A 19,261-nucleotide genomic window follows, 5' to 3' on the forward strand; every position below is an offset into this window, starting at 1 on the left:
GATCCCTACGCAGATATCACGAAGCCTTTATTTTGCTTACTTCCTCTAAATCCGTGGCCTGGTTGTGGCCCAAAACACAGGTCACCTTCACCAGCTTGTGTCGATGCCATGCCAAGAGTTCTGTTTTTATATTTTTATTTCTGCATTATTTTTTTAAATATGTGTTCACTTACACTCTTTAGTTCTCTTTAGTAACAGTGAAGAAATGTTGAAGATTGATTAACAATGTTTCAAGTTTCAAGTTTCTTTATTTGTCACATGCATAGTCATAGACCTACAACATGCTCACATGTTTTAGCTCACAAATAATGCAATACAATAAACACAGCATTTTCATACCCCTTTCATCCAGAATAACCCTCCATGAGCTCCTTACCCCAGCATAGCTATATAATCCATATAATTAAATCAGATTTATTGCTCTTGCACATTTGATGGAATTATCTACTCCCTGTCAAACTCTTTCTTTAGATAGTGCATGCAATAAATTAGGTTTGGTCTTGACAGCTAGGGGAGCATATGAGACTATAACAGATGCATATTTCATAAACCAATGGCTAACATTTCAAACATTTTTTTTTTAGGAGCATACCTGAATGTGTGCATGTTTGTAGAGCAATGGAATAAGTTCCTATTCAAATTTTTAATTCCCCACACATTTTAGTATAACCATAAATAAAAAATCTATCAAATAATCTAATCATATAAAATGTATCCATTTCCAAGTAGTTAAAATGGGAATACGTAAACCTGTCCCTTTTCAATTTGTTACTTTCGCCACTGTCTAAGAAATGATGAGGAGCTGAACATAGTTTAATGAGTAGGTATATGCGAGGCTTACTCTGACAGATCGAGCATGTTTGGTCTCTGGTCTCCGGCTAGGGAGTTGAAACACCTTGCAGGGAGTCAGACAGGAATTAAACCAAATAAAACCATCTGATCAAACTCAGAGATGACTGAGGCAATGGCTCAACTTCGCTGATGATGTGTATGATCAAATAAACGTGACAGCATGCCACACCTGCTTCTCTTCGCTGTAAGTTGAAGGCAAAGAGAGCTTACACTCCATCAAGTCGGAAAAGAAGAGGGCCTTCCCAAGAGGTGAGGTCAGTGCCTCCATCACACCCCCCACCCCTCACCCATACCTCCACATCTAAAGCATTGCGCCCTGCAGAACAAATTACAGGCTCACCTGAAACTGCATGCACAAAGGGCCGATGGACCTCAGCCCACCTGAGGAGACTGCTCCAACCCCCCCCCCCCCCCCCCCCCACCCCCCGCTCCACACCACCCCCTGCTCCTCTCACCTGCCTCTGATCCGCGCACCTGTCCTCAGAGGTAGCCGCACGGCCCGGCGCAGAGGAATGTCTGGAGGAGGTGCTCGGGCTCTTGGACCTCCACAAAGCCCCTCTTCAGAGCAGATTATCGGCCTAACAGGGGAGCCTTTGACTGGACGCCCCTGTTTGAAATATTATCAATATCTGGATCAGTCTTCAGAGGCCTCCGAACCATTTCTGTCACTCTCTATGAAAGGCGGGCACTGAAGTGTGTATGTGCATTTGTGTGTAATGGTCTGTGTTTGGTGTGAGGGTCTGTGCGTGTGCGTGTGTGTGTGTGTGTGTGTGTGTGTGTGTGTGTGTGTGTGCGTATGTGTGTGCGTATGTGTGTGTGTGCGTGTGTGTGTGTGTGTGTGTGTGTATTTGAAAGGGTATAAGGAATGTTGCATCAATTCATATATTGTTATTGAGGAGAGGATCAAAGGAGAGTCCTACACAATCAATCTTCTATTAGATCTTCAAGTAAAAATGATGTCCTATGCAGTAAGAACATTGGAATTGCATCTGAATGAGGCTGAAGGATACAGATACCTGCTCTGTTAGCCCAGCGCAAACCAACTGGGGAACACTTACAGCTTTATCTCACACTGGAGAGATCTTTGATGTTGGCAACATTCCTTTGTACTTAGTGATAATAAGTGTGCATGCAAGAAACTGAAAAGAAGAAATGATATAAGTGTATGTACATGTACATTAGTCTTTTTGTATGCGGGCTCATAATGTCATGCGTGTGTTTGTGGCATGTGTGTATCTATATTGTGAGATTTCAGGTTTTGGATTATATTGAGATTTGAGATTGTGCAGTCATTCACCAAGACAAAATCTTGCAACAGATCATATCAGAAAACTCTGAACCCCGATCAATTTATCTTCTCATATCTTTATGATTTCAGAAACAGCACCAAAGCTGAAAATGAGAAAAGTACCATAACCATAAATGATAAAACATTGAAGAAGAAAAAAAAACTATAAACCTGTGTAAACATTATGATTACTATCATGTTATTTGATAATGGAGGCAAATAGCAAATCACTCAGTCAGAAAAATCCCCTTGCCCCCTCTCTCCAATAGCCTCGCCACTTCTCTCATTTATGGCAGGACAGCTCCATCTGGTGGACAATACCAGAATTGCAGGCAAGGGTGAGTTCATCATCCCATTTTCAAGGTGATAAATGCACCTTTTGCGATACAGAGCCAGAATCTTTGTCTCATTTGTTTTTGCACGCACTCAGCTAATTTCTGGACTGGATTGGAGAGATATATATTATATAAAATGAATAAAAACATTGAAATAACACATACAAATTTTATTTTTTACTTTAAGCACTGATCCTAACATCGATTTTATTTTAAACTTGTTTATTTTATTAGGGAAATTCCATAAATCCATAAATGCAGATGTATTAAAAAGCCTCCAAATCTTAAAGCTTTTACGTGTGAACTCAATACATACATGCAGGAGTAAAGGTTGCCTTTTATTTATTTATTTATTTATTTATTTTTCTTATGTTTTTATTTTTATTATGATTTAATGTAATGTTATGTATATTTTCTATATATTTTCTGTTGAGCATTTCTATGTTTACTAACTACTTGAAGGTAACTGTGTTAATTTGTCTATGTGCTATCACTTGTTTCAATAAAACTGGTTTTAAAAAAAAGATCTAATGGAAGAACAAATAGACCAACTTCTTCATTCTTGAATTTCCCCTGAGGATCAATAAAGTACCTATCTATCTATCTATCTATCTATCTATCTACCTATCTATCTATCTATCTATCTATCTATCTATCTACCTATCTATCTATCTATCTATCTATCTATCTATCTATCTATCTATCTTCTTTATCTGCATTGTATTTGTATTTTAACTTTAATGTACAGAAAGAAAAGGTAGGCCCCAGGCATATAGGGGAAAACGTAGCACCTAAAACACAGAAACAAGTTACACAGAATGTCTGGTTATAATGGGACAGTATGTTTTTCCCATCACATCGTTTTGCATAAAAGTATCTGCAAAGCAACCATAACCATAACATCACAACATAACATCATAACATCCAGCACATCTTCCAAAACGATGTGTCTCCTAACTAATCATATAACCATAACATCATCCAGAAGATCATCCAGAGTTAACCGTCTGCTTGAATGACCAAAATATCCAGAACTATACATTTCTGCTAAGAACCACAACCATATACAGAATTATCCAAAGGCAAGTTTTGTGAAAATTGCTGCCTGCTTTTTGAACATGAGAATCAAATCATTTTGATCTCGTTGGGATGCTCACCATGACATAAATGGACATAGTTACATTTTTACTATGTGGGCAAGTTTTGTGAAAATGAAGTCTAATGCTGTCATTGTGATGTGATTTATTTTTAATTAGGCTACAGGTCTAAGGTAAAAGCCAAGCCAAAAGAGTGTTTTGTATACATCTACATTATTTTTTATTTAAATGTATTCTTTTAGCAAATGCTTTTATATCCAAAGCAACTATACATATATGTATGTAAGCACAGCGAACATTGTTACAGATACCAGAGTGCTAGTATTGGTCATCCCAGCTGGAGCTGATCGGCATTCAAAGGAGGCAAACTTACTTGACAGGCAGAAACTTGCACACTGCGGTCCAGAGCCCTCTCCTTCCCCCTGTGCACGCACATGCATGCACACTCAGGGTGTATGACTTGTGCCCAAGTAAGTAAAATGAAACTGAATCAATACACACAACCGCAGGCACTTATTGGCATTCTCTCTCACACACACATATCATCATCAACAACAAAAAAACATTTTAGAATTTCTAAATTCTTATCAACCAAAATTATCATGTCAGGCTATGTTTAGTTGTTATGTATTGTGTAAAACTATAAAGGACACAAGAAATTACAGATTCCATATCATCATGGATTCCCTGAATAAACAAATTATTATATATATGTTTATTGTGATATTTGTCTCTGAGATCTATTGTCCCAAAGGCATTAATCAAATTTGCATTTGAAATCTTAAAAATACAAGAACATTATTGATTATTGATTATTGATTTATCTTACCATTGTTATATTACTTATTTCACACTCTTTCACCTAGCAATTACACACACACTCACACACACACACACACACACACACACACACACACACACACACACACATACACGCGCGCACACACACACACACACACACGCGCGCGCACACACGCACACGCACACGCACACACTCTCTTTCTCTCTCTCTCTTAGACAAAGACAACCACAGTAACTAGGTACATATATTATGATCCAGATAGGAGGGCTGCTTCCTGTCCCCTTGAGAGGGCCATTCTTACTTTGGGTTTTGGACATGCAACGCTGCACTCAGACACATTACAAACACACAGCATCCATGCATTACTGATGACTGACTTGGACCCACCTCACACTGTTTGTCTGTTTGATTGTTATTTGGTTAATTTGGTTAATAAATCCATATTTTAGTTAAAGATCCAACCTCTCCACTGCCTCTTTTGTTGTGGCCTTACCCCTAGGTCATAACAACATACATTAAATAAAAAATATTAAAAACCCCATGATATCCAGGTTAAGTAACTATTCATTTTTTTCTTCATTTTTTCATTCTTCCATTAGTAACTATTCAGATCTTTCATTACATCTGGCTACGAGAAAAAATAAACTTGACGTAATCATGCTTGATCAACATTCCAAACAAAGTAACAAAACAACCTGACGTGCAACGAAGCCAAACTAATTAGCTTGGCTTGGACATTTGGGGAAAATCAAAGTACCAATCTCGACTGTACAACAGAGATGTTGTGAATGATTGGGGTCGCCAACGTTTTGTGACATCAAAATAGGGCCACCTTCCAAAAAAGGTTTGGAAACCCTGATATAAGGGTTTGTAAACCTCTTCTTGTCTGGCATGAGACATCAGTGAACTATCCTGTACTAATCAAAAATGACCACTAGATGTCAGGAGTGTGTTCCACAAATTTTGATGTCCCAAAGACATTTCACAGAGCTCTGTCAACTGTGTAATGGTTTTGTTCCTGTGTTTGGGAAGCCAGAATTAGACATTCTTCCACGGCTGAGCCCAATGAGATTGGGGAGATTGACAGAGTAATTCTCCTGAGAGTCAGAAATACTTTCCCCTGAGAGAAACAACTTCATGGGCAACAGAAAGAGAGAGTGACCGAGAGACTGGCTTGCAGGAGACAAGCTTTCCTAAGATAAACAGACATGGGGGAGACAGGGGAGCAGAGCTGGAGCTCTAGACTGTGGAGGAAGTCTGGAGAAAAAAGCAAATTACAGCCTAGCAACTTAATCATGTGTTCCCCTTTCCTTACTCAAGAAACTCTTTGAAACTCTCTCTCTCACTCGCTCGCTTTCTCTCTCTCACTGTCGCTCTCTCTCTATCACACACACACACACACACACACACACACACACACACACACACACACACACACACACACAGCCATCCTTTTCTGAATTGTCCTGACAGGTCTACTGAGAGTACATTTACTGACTTCACCACAACCCCAGGGCATACATTCTTGTGAAAGAAAGAGAACAACTGAATAGCTTTTTCTTCCATTTTAAAATATGTTGAAACAGTAGGCTATACACATTTCATATAATTGATTATAATAATTCATTAGGTCTTTGTTTATTATCTTTAAAAAAATAAATAAAATAATAAATAATAAAAATAAATAAAATAATAAAATATCTTTTCATATTTTCAACTGTGCTCGCCAAACTTCCCTTAAATTTGAATGAAAGAGAGAACAGAGAGAATGGGAGGGAGAGATATAATCTTAAAATTCTAAAATGTCCCAGAGTCCTTGTGGCCAACTGTGATGGTTTGTTAGTAGTCCGATGGCATGCGTCGCTCCATAGGCCTAGGCCTACACCTAACTGCGTAAATGTTTGGCGTTCGTAAATGAAATAAATAGCTTACGCTGGCGGCTGAGTTCCTTGGGGGCTTCACTGGTTTCCACCGGAGGATGGCGCTGTCGCCCAGTGTGTGGCCGTGATTCGAGCACTGTGTACTGTTTGCTGTGTGCTTGTGTAGGCTACTGCATGCATGTGTGTAACGGAGGGAGAGAGTGGGACGGGTCTACCCTCCGCCACGCCACACCACCAGCAGCCGTGGTCTGTGTGTGTGTGAGAGAGAGAGAGAAAGAGAGAGGGAGCGAGAGAGAGAGAGAGTAGGATCCAACAAGCCCGTTTTCCATGTATCCTCGCCGAACCGACACATGAGAAAAATGCCGGGCTAAGTGAGGACTTTGGGTGAACCAGCCGGACCACGCCGCTTGGCTTCTTGTCTTTTTTGTCTGTGAACGGGGGATAGGCTACGCGATCACCCACAGATATGTCGGGCAATATAGAGAACAAGCAAGGTAAGCGCAGTCAGCAGCTCCAGCAACCAGCTGCTTCTCTCTCTCACAAGCAGACAGACACCCACCACCGGGTGCCTCTCTCCCACGTCCCGATGTCTGTCGCTGGTGGGGTTTTCTGATGTGTAAGTGTGTGTGTGATAACGTAGGCCCAGGTTAGGTGTTCTAGTGCCCAGTTAACTGCTCGCCTGATCGTTGTCAACACACGGGTTAGACTATCGCTTGTATTAGGACTTCAACGAGCTTGCTATAGCTAACGGTTGGTTACAGTGTGTCACCTGGGGTTTGTTTGTTACTCGATTAGCTACCCAAACATCTGTGTTGTGTTGAGCGGTTGTGGAAAGATGGTCAGTCTGTGCTTTGTAATTTTCAAAGGATTTACGGCACAGAGGTCTGCGGGGCTTGACAAGGAATCACAGTTGACTGAGAGACGGTCGGTCAACAAAGCTCCTTCTGTCAGAAATGAGCAGACGAACTGGCTGTTAGTGTTTTTATAGGCTACTGTCAGTAGCCTATGTTGTGTTGGTTTATTTTGACGTGAGATTGACAGTTCATCAGGAGAAGAAAAGTTCTGTTCATTTTTGCATTGGCAAATCATGAGTCATGAGTGATTATTTTAAGATGATCGATCTGTGGACTTCGTAAGCTAGAGTAGGCCACTAGTTAATTATGATGGCCTAAGTGTTATAGTAACAACTTATGAATGCAAGTCTATTGATAGCCTGTTCTGGTTATTCGGACTAGCCTAAGTCTTGTCTAAATTTCGAATTCAAGCGAAGCCTGTGTACAGTGCCCGGTATTTTCCGTTTCAGCAGCTTTTAACTTTCAGTGTTTTAGTAGGCCTAGTCTAACGTAGAGAACTTTCTTAAGCGCCATATGAACTTTTTGCAGCTACAGTGCAAATCGCTCTTGAATATGGGAGCATGCAGACTATTTGTGCACGTGGCACGTCTCCTCTGCTTATGACAACTTGCTGACTTTCTGACCAACAACAAATTAGTGTGAGTTGAGCCGACGATCATATCTGTGAAAATGCCGGCCTACAGTCGCTAGTAAGTGTGTGTGTGTGAGAGAGAGTGAGTGTGTTCCCCGGTTGCGTCAACAAAGTGATTGTGAACGTTTTGGAGGACCCCAAGAATGCGTCGCCTGAAGCTCAAGGCGGCTACACCTTCATACATTCCGCTTCTGGCTGCTTAAACCTGCCCAGACATTTCTCTGTGTGTATTTAGCCCTTAAACCATGTGGTTGTTCACTAAACTTTGAGATAGAGTGGGTGCTTGTGCACAAGTGTGGTCATGTACATTTAATGGGTCATAGGTCACCTGCTGACCTCTTGGCGTGTGTTCTGTGATGCTTATGGTTCTATTGATTTAGTGGATTTCCCCTTAGGGTGAATGTATGTGTGCGTGCGAGTCGATATGCTGTGTGTGTGTGTGCGTGCGCATGCAGGTGTGTGTGTGTGTGTGTGTGTGTGCGCGAGTGCGCGAGCGCGTACAGGGAGAGAGCCTGCTCCAGTGATCTGTAAACATCCCTTTTCACGGGAGTCACAGCAACCACCGACCTGTGGTGTGTCTGTACATGTATGTACGTCACATGCCTTCTTAGCTTGGTGCTTTATCACCATAGAAACGATAATCTCCCATCATAACTTTGCTTACAACCCAGACAGAAAGAATATAACTAACACTCACACACACACACACACACACACACACACACACATGCCAGACAAGACTTTTGCTGCTTTATCTTTCTCTCTCTCTCTCTCTCTCTCTTTCTTTCCTCTCATTTGCTACCCCCTCCCCATCTCTCCCCTTTGGTTGGTATCCAAAAGTAAGTCTATGATGTGATGTCGCCAAAACGCCAACAAAACCAGGAAGACCATCTCCCCACCCTCCACTTCCCTGTGTGTGTGTGTGAGTGAGTGTGTGAGGGCTTAATCAGTGGGGGAAACCCTGTTAAGCAAAGTGCCCCTGATGAATGGGACACCAAGTACCAGCTCTGTGTGCATATGTGTGTGAACAGGAGAGTGGGAGTGAGTGAGAGTTTAAATCGGTAAAATCAGTAATACCCTTGCCAAGGGGGTCCGCAAGAATTAGGTCACAGTGTGTGGCAAAAGCACGCTCTCTCTCTTTCTCTTTCTCTTTCTCTTTCTCTCTCTCTCTCTCTCTCTCTCTCACACACACACATGAAATGCGTATGTGTGTCAGTGTTTATGTGTATGTGCCTCTCTAGTTGTGGTTGTTTTTGTTTGTTTGTTTGTGCCATTGGTATGTGGTATGTCTTGCCACACACACACACACACACACCCCTCAATATTCATAAAGCTGTTGTGTACATTCAATCAAATACTCAACATAAAATTATGTGAAGTAATGTAATACACTGAAATACCACACGCACACATACACACACACACACACACACACACACACACACACACACACACACACACACAGACACAACTTTGGAACTGCTACAGAAAATGCTGTGCTAGATAGTTTACAGTAAATGAGCACCGTAAATAAGCACATCTGAAACTGTGAGGGGCCTGAGGCTCGCTCATCACCTGTAGTTCCCACAGCGAGAGATGAGCTCTTCACCACACCACCGCACTGCTCAGCGCTGCTGTCTGTGTCTGTTTGGGGAGCCTTTGTATCATTGGCCGAAGAGGAGAGGAGCTGCACTTTGGTTGACGGGTATATTTAGTACCCGTGCTAATACTCACTCTTTGACTGGCTACAACTCCGACATGTGCTCATCTATCACTTATTTTAGCTTGTGTGTGTGTGTGTGTGTGTGTGTGTGTGTGTGCCAGTGCCCGTGCCCGTGCCCGCTCATGATTCAGAAATGCTAGTTCCTCATTTCTGGAGGATGGAATTAGTAGATGGCTTGAGGACAAACCTGAATAACAAACTCTGGATCTGTCTGTGACTTGTAACTAAAGTGTTTTTGTCCATCTTTGAGTATATTTGCTAATCACTCAAGCACACTCACTGCAACCGATACCACCGCCACATACACACAGAATACACACAGAATACACACCCTGATGTGTATCCATAACTGTGTTTAGTTGCCCAGAAGAGTGTGTTTCCTAGTGTGTGTCACTACTCTGAGGTTAAGTGTAATAAGCACTGTAGAATTCAGACATGGCTAACTCTACTGAGGTGCTGTAATTAGAAAGCACGTTTCTCTCTTTCTCTCTCTCTCTCTCTCTCTCTCTCTGAGTGTGTGTGTTCAGCAAAGGGAGTTTTCCCACAAAAGGCAAAAATGGAGATGGAGAGATTGAGTAAAGGATAAACGAATGAATGACAGATGTAGATACAGAGAGAGAGAGAATACCGAGAGAGAGGAGGGGGGAAGGACACTGAAAACTACTTCCCAGGGGCCCAATACGGGGAGAGCCCTCCAAACGACTGGAATTCGACTTCCAAAACATATGTTCGAATGTTCTGAGTTATGGATCAGAAGAAAACGCAGGGCAATAGAGGGAAGACTGGAGGCAGCATACACTACTGTGCTGGAAAGAGAAAGAGGGGTTGGGATGGAGAGACTGAACTGTGCTTAGGGGGAGAGATAGAAAATGAGATGGGGTGATGGAGGGAGGCTTCCAAATGAATAAGAGAGAGAGAGGGAGACATCATTGTCTGACGTCATCATAAGGGTGATCATTATTCTACGTCAACATTGTTATCAGTGGTTCAGTGCCTTCTCTTTTGTCTGTTTCCATCTCTCTCTTATTCTCACTCCATCTCTCTCTCTCTCTCTCTCTCTCTCTCACACACTCTCTCACTCTGCACAGAACAGTTTAAGCCCTAGGCTTGATCGATCTCCATTCGGACGTCATTAATTCATTCCATGTCTGACTGGCGCACACACACACACACACACACACACACACACACTTCAAGCTGTCTGTACAGTTGCCATGGTGACCGGTGAGGCGTATGGAGTCTGTCTGAGTCTTGTGTTAAACTTCAGGCAGTGTCCGAGTGTCTTGATGTCTGATGAGTATTGGCATGTGGAGCTGAGTGTGTACGTGTGTGTGTGTTTGTGTGTGTGTGTTGGCTGATTCCCTCAGCAGATTTTCTGAGTCAACAAGGGTCACAGGACACTGTGTGTGTGTTTGTGTGTGTCTCTATGTGTTTGTGTGTGTGTGTTTGTGTGTGTCTCTATGTGTGTTTGTGTGTGTGTGTGTGTGTGTGTGTGTGTGTGTGTGTCTCTCTCTATGTGTGTGTGTGTGTGTGTGTGTGTGTGTGAGTAATAAGGTGAATGGGAGCAGTCTGTCTGGGCGGTGTGGGAATTGAGGGCATATGAATGGATTAAAGGCAGACGCTCAGTGCATGCATATGCGAGTGTGTGCAGGTGCCTCTCCCTGTGTGGTCATATGGGACCGTGTGTATGGACATAAGCCGCTCGTATGGGGAATACTAGCTGGAATCGCCAACCGTTAGCAGGAGAAGCTGAGGTGCCGGATGGCCCTAACCTGGAAGAGACAGATAAGAGGAGTGGTAGGTCTCAGGGAAGCGCGTGTGTGTGAGTGCGTGTTTAAATGCTTATTTATTTACCATTCAAGAAGTAAACAAGTCCTGTTTTGTTTATCGCATGACCAGTTAGCTGACTGAGCTTCATTAGCTGACGACTGTCAAGGAGAGAGTGTTTGCATCTGCTGGTTTGCCTGGTGGCTGTGGAGTTTCAGTTTTTCTTCCTTTTTCATTTTGTTCTTTTCTTCCTTCTTAGTTTTTTTTTTCTGGGCTTTTTTTTGCCATTTCATTTACTGAAATCGCTGTTCAAAGCAGTTCCATATTTATCATGTTTATTTTTGGAAGAACAAAACTGAAAATAAGACACAGACACTCAAACTGTGTGTGTGTGTGTGTGTGGGGGGGGGTTTTGTCAACGTGCTCATTTTGAAGTTCAAGGGTCAAAGTGTAAGAGAGAGAGGAGACAAAGATGAAACTAGTTTGAGAAACTAAAGGGATCTCTAAGGTTGGGACAGCGTGCTTGAGAAACAATAGGAACTTTAAAAGATTGTTTGAGGAGCTATAGGGATCTCTAAGACTGAAGGCACTGCGGTGCTTTGTGTTTGACTATCTGAAATCTCAGTTTGTGTCTTAAATAAAACGTGTGTGTGTGTGTGTGAGAGAGAGAGAGAGAGAGAGAGAGAGAGAGAGAGGTGAAGCAGATGATTCTCCCATCATTGCATAATTGTAGGTTGTTTGGTGGTGTAATATGCTGTTTTCAAAACATGCACGCAGACACGCACACACACACACACAGAGAAAGAAAGAAAGAAAGAAAGAGAGTGAGCGAGAGAGAGACACAGACACACACAGAGACACATGCAGACACACACACACACTCACATATATGCAGAGACACACACACACACACACACACATATGCAGACAGAGACACACACACACACACACAATCGTTGCTAACTCTCAATGGCTCTTCAGGTGAAGGTTAAATAAGAGTGGAAATGTACAGCTACCCTTCACTGCTACCCTTATCCACAGGGTTCAGAGACGTGAGACTTGCTAAACCTTTAAGGGCACGCACTGCACAAGGAAATTACCATAAAATGTCCCTTTACTATAATTTCCTGTGTGTGTGTGTGTGTGTGTGTGTGTGTGTGTGTGTGATTGTGCGGTTGTATGTACATGTGTGTGTGTGTTTTTCCTGCATCAGCAGGAATAAAGTGTGTATAAAGCAGAAGGGCAGAAATAGTGTGTGTTGGGGTGGAGTGTCTGGTGGAATGTGGAACTCTAGACGCACAGAGGATGCCACCATGTTTAGGTGTGTGTGTGTGTGTGTGTGTGTGTGAGAGAGAGGGGGGGGGGGGGGTAGGGCCTGTGTTGTTGTGTCAGTCACATGGTGGTTGTTCTTTTCCCTCTGAATATAGTGTGAAAAAAAAGACCAGACAAAAAGCGCGCGAGAGAGAGAGAGAGAGAGGTGAAAGAGTGCAGATCTGTTTATGTTCATGTGTACTGTGTGTGTGAGAGACCCAAATGGTGCCTGCGGTTATGTATATCGATTTAGTTTCATTTGACTTGGGCACAGTGGTTACCTAACATCTTATACTCCCTCTATCTCTCTCTCTGTGTGTGTGTGTGTGTGTGTGTGATAGAGAGACAGACATAGACTGTGTGTCCTCTGTTTTGACTTCTTTTGCCACAGTCATCTCTGATCTGGTCACAGTCATAGTTGTATCTTATATGGTCTGGTGAAGGTTATCTCTGTTCTCTAATCAGTCTAAATTCTTGTAATGCAAGTCACAGCAGTGATTTAAAGCGTGCGTATGTGAATCCTGTTCTGCGCTCCGCACTCACCTCCTACTGGTCAAGTCAGTCATCACTGTGCTTTCATTTGCTCAGGCATCTCTGCACTCTAACTGGTGTTCTTTCCAAGTTATTATTGATCTGATCTGAAGTCACAGACGCTCTTAAAGCTTATGTCACTGTCCACCATATTCTTAGCTTAGTAGTTACATCCATCCCTTTGGGTTCATTGTACTCTGTAGATAGCCCTGTCCATGTTCTAAGTCTTAGGGTCTGTCCCAAATGGAAAGCAGCTGCCAGCTGCCTCGCTGCCCTCAACTGTCTAATGAATCACTTGCCGTAGCAGGCATCAAGGTACCAGCTATGAACTTTGTTTTGGACGACCTAGCATAATTAGCAACACGGAACACTGTTGCCAGGATACCTACAGCTGACTTAATCAGTGGGAGTTGAAGAGAAAAGTTCTAAAGAATCTTTGGTTGAAGGCAGCCTGAAGGATACATGTATGCTGCTTTCAAAATTCAGCAAAAACAAAGGTATCTTAAAAGGCAGAAGTGTTTTGATTTAGACATGTCTCAATAGACACATAGACAGATATATACTTTATTGATCCCAAAGGGAAAATTCAAATTCAATGACTTGCTGCCACCGAATGCTATCTCAGAAAGCTGAATTTTGTTCTGTTTTGGCATGCCATGTCATGTTGATTAGTCATGCTTATTTGGCTCTCTGTTTTGCTCTTGCCCTAGTCTGCGTGGTCTAATAGCTGACTGTTGCTCCTGCCCTCTGCCTGCTGTAGTCCCATTCGGTTGGGTTCCTGTGAGTGTTCACATCACTATGTAGTCGGGTGCTGCCCCACTCATCCCTCTGCCACGAGGGCATTATCTACATTTAGTCCGTGTCTGTGCAGTTGGACCTAGTCCATGGGTGGTGTGAGGGGCTGGGGTCAGTGTGTGGAGCCGACGGGTGGACGGATGGACAGACAGATGGTGAATGGAAGGAGGATGTAAGGGATGGAGGGATGGATGGAGCGAGGGAGGGTGGGAGAGAGAGAAAGTGAGAGGAAAGGTGAAGCAGTAATGGCATGTCTGACTTTGTAATCAGCGCGGGTCATCCTGCTGACCTCCTGCTGTCATGCCGCTGTGTCAAAAGAGAATACCTCTCCTGCGGAGACTACAGACACACACACACATGCACAAATGACGTGTACACACACACACACACACACACACACAGAGAGACACTATTGTTTTCTGGTTCTCTTTCCCTTTCTCTCCCTCTTTCATTTTTAATTTGAGTTCAATGTGTTCATATGTCAGATCAGCGTCCCCAGACATAAATAGTATTTTTTCCCCTCACTGACACACACACACACACACACACACACACACACACACACACACACACACACACGCTGGTTAGATAATTACTGCAGGTATAGATTGACCTCTCTGCAGAGAGTGTTATAGATCGAGTCCTGCCTATTTATATCAGTGCCCCAGAGACAACCACACAACCACAATCACAAAAACTACACAACAGACATAAACACACAGAAAGTAGTTCTCCAAAACTGGAAATCAAATAAATCTTGCCACATCGATCACTGGACAAATTTAATCTCAGAACACATTTCAATGGAGAAACACAATGCACACAGAAGGAAGCAAATATCAGCCTTTAAAGACACCTGGTCCCCATTTTTGACATTTCTAAATTCCACAAAAACATAACTACAAGCCGTGTACATTAGCAGACACATAGCTCCCTCCTCCGTTATGTAAAGTTTATTTATTTTCTTTTTCTTTTCCCTTTTGCCCCTGCAGCTGTCACTTTACACATGCACATAGGCACACACTATCCACACTCATGCATAACATGTTTCCAAACCCCTCTCCCCTCAAACACCCTAACCATGACCAACTAATGTGAATCTCAGATCATTCTACTCAATCGCTAATAATACGTCCTTGTGTTTGTCAACTGTCTTGTCCCTCTGTTGTCTGTCTGTCACCTTGTTGTGTCTTATATGTTATGTGTTACACTCTGTATGTGGTGCTATAATCCCCCTCCCCTTATGTACCCAGGGTCTCACTAAACTGGGTGAATGGTTATGCTAGGAGAAAGTAATGCACTGTATATAATGAAAAAAATGTAAAAATAGACATAAACACACAACTTCGTAGGTAAGGTTAATGCCGAATCCATCCATTTACTTGGTTTTCATATAAATGTGTCTTGAGAGGTGGCATTGGTGTCAGCTTTATAAGAATTTGTATATATTGTGTGTGTGTGTGTGTGCGTGGTGTTTGTGGGCAAGAAAGGCTCACACCAGAATGGGCGTGTCATTTCCTGTCTGTGGCCCCGCCCCTGATAGTCACACAATACTGCTTCCTGTCCCGACCCAGAAGCCATTGTTCGGAACGGAAACATATATACACACACACACACACATATACGCACACATGAGTTTTTCTCACAAAAATCAACCTCATCGTTTACACATACCCATATAAACACTAAAAACACACACACACACACACACACACACACACACACACCATTTCCTCAGAAGCATGCATTCCAGAGGCTGAGGTCAGAGGTGTCCAGCAAAATGTCTGAAGAAATGTGGTGTGTGTGTGTGTGTGTGTAACAGCTGCCACCTTGTGTGTAAGTGTTGTTGTCATTGTTAATTATCCAGCCTTGTGTGTGTCCATTGTGGTTTGTAGAGGGAGAACAGCTGCTGCTGACTAGAGGGACAGTATCTCCTACCTCACTGTGATCAAAACACACACACACATACACACACCCTTGCATATTTACAGCCTCTTACCACTAAATATATCTATCGGGCATTGGTCATCAAATCCTAATGACAGAAGTCAGTCTGCCCTAATCAGCTTCACTGTCTGATCTGATCTGTCATGGTACAGTATATGGTACCAAATGACAATGTTCTACTGCAGTATGTGCAGTCAGTGTGACCTTTGTGTATGGATGGCTGAGAGACAGCAGTATGAACAGGCTGTGCAGGGGTCCTTCCAATAGACTGACAGTGCCCTATACAACCATGGCATCAGAAATGCCCCTTTTGCAAGGTGGCATTCCTATCTAATTCCTGTGTATAATGGGAGCGTAGCATAGAAAGAGAAACCAGAGTGTATTTGTGTGTGTGTGTGCGTGTGTGTGTGTGTGTGTGTCTGTTTGTTTGTTTGTTTGTTGTGTGTGTGTGTGTGTGTGTGTGTGTGTGTGTGTGTGTGTGTGTGTGTGTTAGAGAGTCAGAGAAGTAGTGCTGGAAGAGGAGAAAGAGTTATGGAATTCCTGAATGTCAGTGAGCCGGTGTATACTTCCTCTTCTACATGAGTTCATTTAGGCTTGCTGATGCTTTTGTCTAACGTGACCTGCCAATAATAGAGAGCAATCAAGGTCTAGTGAACAGGAGACATTATACTAATAAGTACTTCATTGGTATAAGGGATGAACTGGATGTGGATAAGAGGGTTGGACTGGACAGAGCAGAAGTGCGAGTGCAAGTTGAGTGTGTTGGGTGGTCAGTGGTGTTAGGAGAGGAAAAGATGGGTCTTCTAGAGGATTCTGAAGATGGAGAGGGACACCCCTGCTCTAGTAGAAATTGGTAGTGTGTTCCACAATCGGGGTACTACAGAAGAGTTGGAGTTTGGATTGCTGTGAGCATGCGGGCGGCAGTACAGGTGGTGGTCAGATGGTCGCGTATGTCTTTGAGAGCATTCGAGTTAGTGGGTGCAGAACTGTAGATCACTTTGTAGGCCAGCATTAATGATTTGAATTTGGTGCAGGCGCCCACAGTGGAGCTCAATGATCAGTAGGGTAGCATGTGCCCTTTTGGTTTGATTGAAGTCCAGTTATGGCACTGCATTCTGGATCATCTGTAAAGCTGATGATGCACAAGGTACAAAAAAGGAAAAAAGCTGCAGGGCAAGTATTGTGGTTCTGGCACGTTCCCATTGGTATTGGTTAACCTTTTTTTCTGAAGAACTAATCATCAGTAGGCAAATTTTCATGATCATCCAATCAGAACACATGGAACTGGTTATGTGGTTGCTCAGCAACATTGCTCAAAAAAAGTTGCCCCAGGTATCATCACCTTAAGGGTTTCACTGTACAGGCCGCAAGGCACGTTGGAAGGGCAGGACAGTTGGCGAGGCATAAGATAACCATGACCTGTACCTGGAGTTGGGCGACCATGGCAACATGGTCAGAGAAGTTCTGCTGGTCACCCATCATCAGATAGATAGATAGATAGATAGATAGATAGATAGATAGATAGATAGATAGATAGATACTTTATTGATCCCCAGGGGAAATTCAAGATCATCACACCTAAGACACCCTTTATTTTACACAGAATCCTTGTCATGTTATTCTAAGGAAATGCTGGTTTTAGTGGTGATGGTGGAGCTGTGAGCTGTCTCATTCCTCATCTGCAATCTCTTGATTTTGTTCTCTCCTTCCTGCTCATCTCAGTCTCAGCAGGTGACATTGGTATTTAGTTGAAAGGTCTTATCATGCCAAGCACCATCAATATTGAGAGATGGGTTAAGATTAAGATGGGTACCTCTCAGGTTATTGTGATGCCATATAAATGGAAAAAAGATGGGTACCTCTCAGGTTATTGTGGTTGTTTCAGATGACGTGTATACAGATTTGTGTTCCTGGCGGCTCAGTTAGGTAACCCGAATTAATCTGTCTTTCGCAAAGGTTTGTTGATCTGATACTGAGCTGTCTCTTGCTTACGCAGCTGTGATGGCTGTGGAGTTGAGTGTTTGTGATTGAGTGAACAGATTTGTCAGATTTCGATCAGTTTCTGTTTTCCGGATTTTGTGTCGCACAGAAGGATTAGCATGAAGGCATGTTTTTATAAAAACTTTATAAAAACGAATACCTGTTTTACCAGCACAGTGACTGTGGGGAAAAAAGTGTGGAACTTCCTTAGTTGAAAGAATTCTGAAGAACTTCCATTGCTGACATTCTTTCTTAGGATTCTTAAGTCTATGGCATGCATTGTAGTCATATCTGTTGTATGTCTTAAATGGCCAAGATACTGAAGCTTCATAAAATATGTGTGTGTTTTGAACATCTCTATGAGCGTGGCCTATTTTTCCACTGTGATGCAGCCCATAATAGACTACTATTTGTATTTATTCGCTCCTGAACTGTCAGATGCACGTCACACATAGCTGAACCAGGAAGAAAAAAAGAACACAATAGCGTGCTGACATCTATAACAATTGAGCAACAAGAATGTGTTATTAATAGAGCATCATCCAGGATGTATTACTTGACTTACACATAGAATCAACCTGAAGAATATAGCTTCAGACTAAGATGCTAATGGTAAATTAAGACTGAATGAAGCTATAAATTGGTAATAGGTGTTTGAATTTGGGAATGGGGGGTTGCTGTTGGTCTTTATATTACTATTCACCATAACTATGTAGTCGGAGTTGCTTTAGTTTTAGTGTAGGGATGTAGTGGTGGCAACTTCAGCTCCGCCATGATAAATATTCATAAATGTTCACACTCATTAATCCGCTTGTCATGTCTCTCCTCCTGTGGTTTGCAGAGGGGCCGCGCTCCCACCTCTCCTCCCTCAAGCTATCCACCATGAAGCTCATGGACAAGTTCCACTCCCCCAAGATCAAACGCACGCCGTCCACCAAAGGCAAGCCCCCCTCCCCAGAACCCCCAGCTCCCGCCCCAGAGAAACCAGTCAACAAGGTGAGCCTGGTCAGCCTCCTCCTCCTCCTCAGCACTCTCTCTTTCTTTCTCTCTCTCTCTCTCTCTCTCTCTCTCTCTCTCTCTCTCTCTCTCTCTCTCTCTCTCTCTCTCTCTCTCTCTCTCTCTGAATTATATACTGTCTGACTGTCTGTCCTGAGCTCTTGTCTTCAGTTCGTGAACCTTTGGGACCCCTGCTGAACTGAAGCATGTGGAAGCATGTCATGACATTTCTCCAGCAGTTGAAAATGTAGCTCCTTAGAAGATGACAAAATGTGGTCCGTTTTGTGTTCACTGATAGATTTTACTGCTCTAAGGCATCCAGTTTTGCCCAAGATTCTGGATCTATGAAGTGCCTGTCTGAGGTTGTTCAGTTACATTTTCCTTTAGTTACACTTTTAGAGTCAATATGATTTAGTTTATTTTTGACCCTATGGCTTAGGGGGAATTTAATTGGTAGAGTCCAGTGGTGTAA

At 42.8% G+C, this 19,261-nt stretch overlaps 1 protein-coding gene across 6 annotated transcripts in view; it reads left to right on the forward strand.

Annotated features, from left to right (window-relative positions):
* The first annotated feature begins 6,341 nt into the window (after window positions 1-6,341).
* rapgef1b (Rap guanine nucleotide exchange factor (GEF) 1b) overlaps window positions 6,342-19,261 on the forward strand; it is a 33,725-nt gene continuing 20,805 nt past the window's right edge. For all 6 annotated transcript variants that reach the window (XM_042059480.1, XM_042059483.1, XM_042059484.1 and 3 more), the window contains exons 1-2: window positions 6,342-6,748; window positions 18,635-18,789. In XM_042059480.1, the coding sequence (XP_041915414.1) occupies window positions 6,721-6,748; window positions 18,635-18,789 (183 nt within the window). In that variant the 5' untranslated portion in view covers window positions 6,342-6,720. The remainder of the gene's footprint in view (window positions 6,749-18,634; window positions 18,790-19,261) is intronic.

This window comes from Alosa sapidissima, chromosome 13, assembly GCF_018492685.1.
Source record: "Alosa sapidissima isolate fAloSap1 chromosome 13, fAloSap1.pri, whole genome shotgun sequence".
Lineage (NCBI taxonomy): Eukaryota > Metazoa > Chordata > Actinopteri > Clupeiformes > Clupeidae > Alosa > Alosa sapidissima.